Below are 11,037 nucleotides of genomic sequence, written 5' to 3'. Positions count from 1 at the left end.
CACCACAGCCTCCACTTTATCACACACTCACAGCTAAGTCATGCCTTTAAAGACTCAACCACTTTTCCTGTGTAAATCTGTCTCGAGAGCATCTGCTGCACAGTACGTGGATGTACTTTAAGATGTTAGCACAGTGAGTTCTGTCCAGTTTACAAGCAGAAATCAAGGAGGCAGTGGATTTTATGTAAAATAGTGATGCAGATTCCAATAGCCTAGAAAATAAGAATCCAGACTGCGTGACAGCATGCTGATAAGACGTTTAAAAATCAATATGTCAGATCTAAAACAAGAGAGGCTCACAGCTTTAATCGGAGTGAGGACTGTCCACCACGATGTTCGGCTTAGCGGAGGATTCTGGAGCAGTCTTCGACACAAATGTACCAATCGCTTTTTCCTGCAGGGAAATAGAGATTTTGCTTGTGTTAATTATTAATGGAAAATAGAAACACTTTTTATACATTCAGTTGAAGTAATTAAAATGTTAATATGATAATAAATGTAATGTTGCTGTCATGCTTTGTAGTGGAGTACCACTACTATTTTTGCTACTGTACTTAGTGGTGGAAAGAAGGGTATAGTACAATTTCTCAACTCCTGTACCTCAAGGAGTAGTTCGACATTTTTAGGAAATGTGCTTATTCTTCTTCTTGCCAAAATTAAGATTATAAGATTAATACCACTGTATGGTAAATATGAAGCTACCGCCAGCAGCCAGTTGGCTTAGCTTAGCACAAAGACAGGCATAACAACGAGGGTAAACAGCTATATCCCAGCTCCATTCAAAGATAACTAAATTCTCCTCTGAAGCACCTCTGAATGTGATATCATTAACATTTTATATCTCGGTTGATTAATCCACCCAATCAAAGTGTAAAAAAAAGAAATCCTTTCAATAATTTCCGTAGGAATGTCAAACACCAGCACTTCTTTGTATGTTGGGTTCATTTTGCACTTCTTAATGGTGTGTTGTGTGTATTTCAAATTACTCTACAATGTTTCAGAGGATAGAATTGTAGTTAACTATTATTAGTAATTTCTTTCTTTTGATTAATGTTTGGCATTCAAAGCATGTTAAAATTGTATTAATTTATATAGATTAATTACCCAACAAGATGTAAAGTAATTAAAATATTTTGCAATTCTGCTTATTGCAAATAGTTTATCTAGAAATGTCACATAGCTAAATATGTTATTGTGTATGCGAGACTTTTACTTGCTGAATAATTTTACCTTTTAGAACTTTCTTAAGAAAAAAACACCTGAATAATTATGTTATCACTGCTGCTTTAATGTTAAAGTGCCATTACTTCTATACTATTATCACAACTTTTGCTATTCTAAAGGCAGCATACTGCAGATACCACTACTTGTAATGAACATAATAATCATCATATAATAAAATCAATGTGGCTTTTCAGAACCAACCAAAGGACTGAACATATGTGGTATGAGATCATGACACATGAATGCACACACATAGTCACTGTCACACACACACATGAACACACATGCTCATATGGTCATTACCTCCACAAGCTGATACCAATTTTCTATTGGTTTGCGTGGATTGGCCAGCATGGCTGTCCAGTGCTCCCTTCCTGGTCCTTCAGCCTCGCTGCCGACACGACACATCCCTATAACCTCGTTATGACCAATACTAACATGAAGTAAGGGATGGAAGCAAGGACAAGAGAGACAGAGAGACAGAGAGAGGGGGGGGGGGGGGGGTGATGGCATGGATATAATAAAGCAGAGAGGGAGAGAAAGGGCTTGTAAGAAACAGGCAGGCAGAGTCTAATCTATCAACCCTGAGTACTAGAAAAAGAATACAGTGGCTGTGGAGGGATATTGAACAGCAGCTCGCAATTACATACAGCCTTGCATAAAAGCTTGATGAGAGCGGGGAAGCAGGCACAAGTACAAACATACAAAAGCATACACCTATGGAGATGCCAAATGGAGGGCAGTATACATAATAGAGAGGCAAGTATCTATTCACAAACACATCAACCAGCCAAATGTTGATGCAAGCGTCAGACAGACAAACGCTGGCAGGGTTACACTTCTTCCTTCACCATTAGCATAAATCATGCTTATTCATGAGGTGCCCGACTATGTAAAACAGGGAACGTCCACCAGGAGGCTGATTCATGAGAGGGCTCTCATCATGTTCAACACAGCCGCAACACCATCAAAATGTTACGACCCAAAAGCAACAGCAAACACCACACTGCCAGCGCAAACACACATTCAATAAGCAGCACACTTCACAGTTTCATGTCAAAGCACCCCAAACACGCTGCAATGCAATAACACTTGCTCACCAGTCATAGTCCATCACCGCAATGATGATGGAAACACTTTCTATATTTTCATTGGGAATGTCAAACACCAGCGCCTCGTTGTATGTGGGGTTCAGTGTGTTCTTCTTAATGGAAGTCTTCCTCTTTTTTAGCCTTCGCCCGTCACAGATCAAAGAGGCCTTCACATAGGGATCTGAACGAGAGAGAGGAGGGAGGAAGCCAAGAAAGATGAAAGGGACGGAGTAAAAGGAGAGATAGCAAGCAAGTAGTGAGGGGGGAAAAAGTAATGAAGAGAAGGAAAGGGGATGAGAAACGACCGTGAGGAATAGAATAAATAAGTGGGGACTCCTCCAAATGTTGGTATTATGCTCACAGGTATCCTGCTTTAACACATAAAAGGCATGACAATCAAGTCACCTTGGCAAAGCTGGATTAAAAACACAAAGGGAGAAAAGCAGTACAGGTTGAATCACTTCCATTATCCATTCAACATGTGCGGAGACAGCAGCTAGGGAAAACACACACGACTCCATCTTTATACTGCATTTGATGTATCTTTAAGGCACTGCAATTACCCTGGGATCACTGTGCCAATAATTACGGCATGCGGTCATTACCATTTCAGATTTTATTTAATCTAAGAGGGCATATGCAATATTAAGGTCTTTAAGTGAAGAAAAACGAAAGAATTAAAGGATTTGCTCTTGTTAATTCAATATTAGCATTAGCTCATATCATCACATCAGTTTCACAGGTGAAACTCTTCTTTATCCACACATAGTTAGTGCAACACCTGCAGCTAATTCTGCTTGCAACAAAATACATTTAAACAATGTTTTACTGTGTTATTGTGTTAGTGGATAATAAACTAAAGGCTTCAGCTAATGCATTGATAATGTATAGATCTATCTTTAGAAAATCTAACCTAAGATTATTTTAACTGCACTTCAGAAATTATTTACAGGGGTTAATTAATCAAAAAGGTACTTTTCTGCATCTTCTTGTACTTCAGTAAGTGGTAAATAAAAATGTATTTGGTTAAAACCTTTTTGCACAGATGTGTTGATTTGTATCTGCCGGGAGAGGAAACTGATATAATGTTTAAAATCAGTTAAAATGCTAACTGTATTGTGCAGCTGTATTGCATTCTGGTCAATTGAGGCTACTGATGGGGAAAACACAGCTTCTTCATTTGGTGTAAAACGGCATCAAAAGGAATTTAAAGAAACTAGATCCATGTTTGCTTGTGATCTTAAAAAAGTATCCCAACTGCATGTTAGTGTGTGTATGTGTGTGTATATATTTGTAATCCTTTACCTGAGAAGCCAGTGAGGTCCATGGCTTTGAGGTTGGTGGCCTTGATGACTGTAGCAGTGAGCCTGCCTGCAGTGGGCAGGTAACACAGCGAGAAATTGAGCTCCCCGAGATCAGCCTTCTCCTGTAGGTCACCACACACACATACACATATAGAGATCAGAAACTGAGCTGGCACAAAGTGAGCAAACACACACACACACACACTTGGCATCAGAGACAGAGTCAGATAGGAAGAACATCAACACACAGATATCCTTTGGTGTGCTATGATTGTCTGTTGCCAGAAAAGAGCTACATCTGTGACGGATGGCGCTGACGGCAGGCATCCTAATGCGGAGAGGCAGAGTGTTTAGGCAGAGGGGAAATGCCGTCACTGTAAATGAATCATATGCCAATCTGTCTATGTCCCCGAGTGGAGGAAAGTGTTAAGTAAGTAGAAATGGCGATTCCTCAGGCTTTTTATAAACCCCCCCCCCTCACTACTGATGTTCTCGCTGCCTGTGGTCTCAGTGGCACCACAGTAATGACACCAATGGTATTCAGGTCACACTGTGGCATGATGACTCCTTAGTGGCTTTGTGCCTCACTAATCAATACTTCCCCGGGTGAAACACTGAAATGCGCTAAGAGGCTGATGCTTTAAACTTATTTAATAAATGAAACCTTCATGCCAAAAAACTGTACGACTTCTAATTTGCTAATAGCTTTCTATGAATATTTCATATAAATCTACTTGGACGCAGCACTGTGTGATAAAAAGTTTGGATATGGCCAGCGGTGCCTTTCCAGTAATCCATCTGGACTCTCCTGAGCTGTGTTATTACATTACCAGACTCCGAATGAATATACTGCAGACAATTTCCAGTCTACACCATTCCTGTGCATTCTCTCTATAGAGTACATAAACATCAGACAACAGACAATAATGCACAATAGAAACAATAAGATACTGGAAACCTTTTCACCCAAAAACACCTTGAATATTTATATACCCTTGAATTGATGGGCACTGCAATGTTTTATTTCTCAAAACTTTTATCAGAATTTCCAGAAGGTAATTTCAAGTTCTGCTATTTAAAATAAAAAATTCCACTCAAGGTTTCTCAATTGCTCGTCTGAATAAATGTTTCTTGTGACTGACAAAACATAACCTCAGGACAGAGGCAACCTGATAATTCAAACTTGACTGTATTGAAGAAGACCAGCTGTATTTTAGAAGCTTGCATACAGCAATACGTGAATGCAGCAAATACTTTAAACTGTGTTATCCATTTTAAAAAAACATTAAGAAGGATGGTTTTAAAATTAAAGTCTGACAATACTTACAATTATGTGTTGCTTTCATTTGAACATACAGTACAGTATTTAGTGGTTGCATTTCAAAGTTATTCATTGACTGCTGATGCAGAATTAAACTGTGACCTTTCTTCTTCCATAGAGTCACTATGGCTATGATATCATGAAGTGAATAAACAGTATGAGACATAGCAAAACAGACATCTTGTAAGCATGCCGTATAGTATATCTGTACATTCAATATAACATACTATATTCAGCTGTTAATATACTGTAAGGCACACTATAACATCAGCACATCCACATATTCGTTTTGTAATGTACTCATATGTTCACAAATCTTATTGTGTTCCCATTAACCATTTGGCTTTATACTAAAATACATTGGACAATTGTATTTCTTATTTATTAGTCACTTTCTCTTTCCTCTTAGGTATTCACATTTTATTTCCAACCATGAATCCATGTATTTGTCCTGAAACTAGAGAGTCACGTTTGATATGCTCCATTATTTCTCTATCTAACACTGTTTAGGCCCATCATTTTCATTGGCTGGATATCGCTACAAGGCTCATTTGAATTCAAATCTAATCTTATCTAAAATCTTCCCAAAATGAAAGTTATTGTTTTGCGTTTGATGCAGAGCTTTGTTCTTACCGCTGTGCCCTCCACAATGTCCCTCCAGACGGGTTTGTCCCCGCTGCCCTCGCTGAAGTCCAGCAGGTTGTCCACCACTACCTGGCCAATCAGGTCGTGTCTGGAGAAGCGGTCGAAGTCGTACACAGAGAAATGCAGCTTCCTGGAATGTAGCTCACTCAGCGGAACGCCAAACTGAAAGGTCTCATTGAACACCGGGTTCAAGGTCTTTCTGTGGACCTGCGAGACAGACAAGGACAGAGAGAGGGAATTGAAACTCTGTACATTAAAACTAGAAACATTCATTATTTAGAACCTATAGTGCACCAATGGGTAGGTAACATGGAATGAGTACAAGGAATGATAGGGCAACATGTTTTTTTAACCCTTAGATGCACGAGTGACTGGACCCTACACTCTTCCATAAGTGGGTCAAAAAGGACCCGTATTAGAATAATATGTGTTTTTATGCCATTTTTGTCATTTTGGTTTAGAAAAATCACTTGGATAATATTTAGTATTATATTTTGGTTCACACTAGAAATATTTTATATTTAATTATTCACTATTTATAATTTTAGATATTTCTTTTACATTTTGAAAAAAAACGTTTTCCCATAGGATTCCATAGAAAATGTATGCGGGTCATTTTTGACCCACTTATGGAAGCTTGGGGTATTAATACAAAAACTACAATTTCTTAAAATCTAAATTAAAAATTCGAATGGCACGATATCCAAAACATGTTTTTTGAGGAATAGCTGGAATATGAAATGATAAAAAAATGTAATTACAAAGATACTTCAAGAAAACCACCTCACCAGGTCAAAAAAGACCCACTTATGCATCTAAGGGGTAACAACACTACAATTACAGCAGAAAGGCGGTTAACATTGGACTTGCACTGTACTAAGGGTTGCTCTTACACAAAATGTCAATGCTTGTTTTAGTGCTACCAGGAATAGCCATTACCTCTGCTTGAATTAGTCATGTATAAAAAACTTGGATAAAATAAAATACATTTGTTAAATGTATAATTAATATTCAATTTCAGTATTCTTGCACTAAATATTGTCCAATTAAAGGTTTGTGAGTCAAAGCGTATTAAAATATCAACACCATTTCCCAGATTTCCTAATTTCCTTGTTACATCAGACCTCCTGTTTTCTTTGATTAAATGGACATACTTGTATAAGTACACAGTATCTTATTTCCTGGTTGGTAAAGTACACTTTCACATTGGGACTTGATGTCTAGCACTTAGCAGAGTTCACCTTCTGGCTTTTATCTGTGACTCGAATAAGTATCAATGCAAAACTCTTATATTTAGAAAAATAATCTTATTTTAGGGGCTCAGAACTTATGGTAAATACATTTTCTCTGAAAGCAGTAATGGACAAAATCCTCATATTCGTTTAATAACATCTTTGGCACTGGCATTGGTGTTTTATTGTACTGAATCTTTTCCTTAGAAAACATAAAAGGCATCAATTTCTATGAATCAAAGGGGTTCTTATCCTCACATGGGAGAGTTGTTGTGAATGTAAAAGCTTTGATTAACAGTCTGTAGGATGAATCATAGTGTGCTGAAAGCAGCAAAACAGACATTATGGCACGCAAATGTCATTTTAAATTAATCTGCCTTTCCACAGAAACACGACATTTCAGGGCACAGAATATTCCAGAGGGGTTTGGTTTGCCATAATAAAATGACCCCCAGCAACACAATTAACCTCTAGCACACTGCCTGACCTCGTTGCTCAGCCAGTGGGATGAAAGTGAATTTGTTCCTTTTTTGTGGGATGGAGAATCAAATCAAACCTACTGAAATGATATAAAAGACCTGAAACCAAATTTAAAACTCAACATTCTGTTTCCCAACACGTACAACATAGCCAGATGTCTTCCTCTTGGATGTGTCGAAAGATGTTATATTGGTAACTGTATTTATTCCAAGTTCACCTCTATTTTGAAGGTTTAATGTGTTCCTTCTCTTTTCTATCCGTCACATCAATATCAAGTAAAAAGAAACAGATGGTTTAAACCGGAGGACTAAGTCGGATGGAAAGCGAGCTGCTGTAATTTCCTGCTCGTCATATTTAAACACATTGCAGAAACATTCAAATGTGTCTTGAATCATTTAATCAACGGTTTTTCTTTACTATTTGCTGATTTAGTCTTATTTAGTTATTTGCAAAGAAAGCCTTTGATGTAGATGCTGTCATGCAATAAAGCTGGTGATCATTTAAATGACACACACTCGATTTTCCAAATCTAACTTTTGTCACTGCATGACTGGGTCTGTCACTCCGGCTTATTAGCACTTGATGATTACTTGTTAGCTTTGGAATAAACACGCAGCTGATGGAGAAGCAGTGCCTTTAGAAACCAGAAACACAAAGCTTTAACAGCTACAGAAAAGAGGTCTGTTTCTCTTTTGAAATGAGCTGGAGGGATAAAAGCAGGGAAAATATGAGTGGTCTGAAAATTCCACATGATTGAAATTAAACAATAATCTACACCCTAAACAAAAGCAGAGCGTTGTTATGCAAATTACAGAAGCATTCACTCTTTTCAACGGCTGAATCGGCTTTTGTAACATACAGGAGACAGTCGCACAAAGGGGGAAACCAAAAGGGAGACATTTCAAACGGGTACAGCTTCATTGTGACTGAAAGCTTACTTTTCACTCTTTCCTGGATCTACTGACAATTGTGAAGGTTTTTGAATTTTTATCTTCAGAACGTTTCCCTGTTTGACCCATACGCTGTACAAAAACACTGGTATAATATTTATGGATATAAAATCGAGAACTAAAACTTTCCTCATTTGTGAGGGTTCAAAGCCAGTGACTTTTGATCTACCCTACAGAGAATAAATTAGAAGAGCGGATGATATTTAAGGGCAACGGGTACATACCCTGGTACAGAACATCCCGAAATGTACTCGATATTGACTCTAGGGAGCCCAATACCCAGAATAACACACAGGAGTTGAGTAGCAGTGCCTTGTAATAGTCTGAGGCACATTATCTTGAATACATTTAGCTCCAGATTAGATTATATTACATTAGTGAAGCTGTAATGATTCCCCATGAGGAGGCTAGGTCATCAGAGCAGCAGGAAACAGGCGGAGAGAAAACAGCCAGTCTGACGTGATGATGTTTAAATGTTGAGGAGATTTTCTCTTTGTTTGTTTACACTAAGCAAAACGAGTGAGTGTGGTGGGAGTGGGATTCACCTTGGTCTGGTATTTCTTCTTCCTGTCTGGCAGTAGGTAGATCTTTACATATGGGTCAGAGAAGCCGTTGGCATCCTTTGCTGGCAGGTCCAGAGCTTTCAGGATCTTCACCACCAACTGCTCCGTACTGAGACAAAAAACAGAAAACTCCATTAAACTTTCACATTCCCATAAAAAAAAAGGCAGGGGTCGCTCACATTTCCACAAATAATCTATGAGAGCCAGACAGGATCAACCCACACACACACACAAACACACACCTTTATACACACATAACGGTGTGGGAGGTTTTCGTGTCTTTGGAGTTAGGAATAAATAAAATAGCATGTAAGTGCGTTTGTGTGTCATTCCTGCAGATGTATTATGTTGCAGCGATTAAAGTAAGCACAGTAAGCAAAGTGTACAACGAGTGACAGAGAGTCTGCTTGCCAAGGCGAAGCTCATTAAAAAACCTTAACACAGTTCCCTTTACTCTACCCTCACTATGGTCCATGCTAGTGCCTTCCACTATCAAAGTATTATTTGTCTGTATTACCATTCTTTTTGCTTTATTGTTCTCTATCAGGTTGCATAATGGATGAAAACATAGTCAATGTTTCGTTCACTAAAAAACATAAGGTTTTTTTCTATTGTATGCACTTTGTATTTTCTATTTTACTTATGTTCTTTGTAATTTTTGTTATCATATTTTATGCATGGGTGTTCCTTTCTCACTTTTATTTATGTATAGCACACTGAATTTCTCCTGTGGAAAAAAATGTGCCATGGAAATAAACTTGCTAGACTTTAAATCAGCACTGCAGTGGTTGTATAAAGAAGCCCTTCCTACACTGGGGGGGGGGGGGGGGGGGGGGGGGGGGGGGTCAATCTTAGGGGTCACTAGATGATTACTGTGGTGGAAAATGATAGAAAGAAAATACTGCTACACATTTTTATACACGTTTTATATTTGTCAAATACAAATTAAAATGTAACCTGTTATATTAGGATACAAGTAGAAGTGGCTCTGTTTATTAAATGATATATATCCATATATTATATTTTAAATTGATTTCATGAACATACTGTCAAAATGATATTAATTATTTGTTTTTATCCTTAATTATTTGAAAGATCATCGGTTAATCCAGCTGTAAACAATAGTCAACCCTTACAATTAGTTAGTTAATTAGTTAAATAATAATGATATTAATTTTTTAAAGAACAGGAACTGGTATTAGCAGATTGTTTTGCATTTCGCCTAATGTATGACTCAAACAATGAATCAATTATCAAGATGTGCTGCATTATTGTTTGCCAACTAAATAGTCAAATAATCAATTCATTTTGTCAGCTCTACAGTAATGATGTCGTCTTTGTAGATACTAATAACGTGATATTTTCTGAATGAGGGAGAAAATGACATTTTAATGATCTTTGTACTAAATCTTCTGGGACATTTTGCATGTGGAAAGTTAGCACATTTAGACAATCAGCAGAATTGCTCCAACAATTGCATAATTGGTTCTCTAATCAACACTAATCAGATACTCTCATAGAACAACTCTCACACAAATGCACACGTTTCACTATTTCTGTATTTCTTTGTCACAAACACAAATATGAATAAACGCACACAGTCGTAAGCGCACACAATACACATGTTTTTACATTCGATTGCTCCATCCTGCGTCTCGTGCACCGTTTATTATGTATTTAATTACCAGATGAAGATGAGCACAGCTCGGAGGCCTTTAATCAGACCTCGTTAGGCTGTGTCTCCCCTTGTTAACCAGTGTGTCAGCACTTCATTAGCTGCTTAAGGAGAGCAGCGTGAACTTTGAGGCTGAGGAATGATCAGCAGGCCAAACGCCAGCAGTGACCCCGGCAGTTATAACGTCTTATGTCCGTGTGTACCAATCACAAGTAAGACATGCTTGTTGACAATACAACCGTGGCCCATCTGGACACGTGTTTACCTCTGAATCACATCCAATTAAGGCAATCGGATAAATATGCCCACTCTGCTATCACATCAAATCAGGGAGATGATGTTAGTGGAGGAAATTACATTTACAGCTCAGCCAGATAAATATTTTAACGAGGAAAAACCTGTAATACTCCCCTCTAACGATGTTTATTCCAGTATTATTTTTGGATACGTGTTGGTGGCAGACACACCGTGATTAGCCAGCGCGGTTCACAGTGATGCTCATATGAACAACAATTGGAAACGACAGGAACACACCTCATCATTTCCCCTGCA

At 38.1% G+C, this 11,037-nt stretch overlaps 1 protein-coding gene across 1 annotated transcript in view; it reads right to left on the bottom strand.

Moving 5' to 3' along the window:
• The window catches only part of syt3 (synaptotagmin III), a 32,547-nt gene that overhangs the window by 3,411 nt on the left and 18,099 nt on the right, over positions 1-11,037 (bottom strand). Inside the window, 6 exon segments of the mRNA XM_034144174.1 lie at positions 301-394; positions 1,528-1,657; positions 2,325-2,496; positions 3,621-3,741; positions 5,574-5,792; positions 8,793-8,919. Coding sequence (XP_034000065.1) covers positions 305-394; positions 1,528-1,657; positions 2,325-2,496; positions 3,621-3,741; positions 5,574-5,792; positions 8,793-8,919 — 859 coding nt within the window. The 3' untranslated portion in view covers positions 301-304.

The sequence above is a fragment of the Trematomus bernacchii genome, unplaced genomic scaffold, assembly GCF_902827165.1.
Source record: "Trematomus bernacchii unplaced genomic scaffold, fTreBer1.1, whole genome shotgun sequence".
In the NCBI taxonomy this organism is placed as follows: Eukaryota; Metazoa; Chordata; class Actinopteri; order Perciformes; family Nototheniidae; genus Trematomus; species Trematomus bernacchii.
The sequence above is the reverse complement of the archived record's forward strand: the minus strand, read 5'-3'. Positions and strand labels throughout refer to the sequence as shown.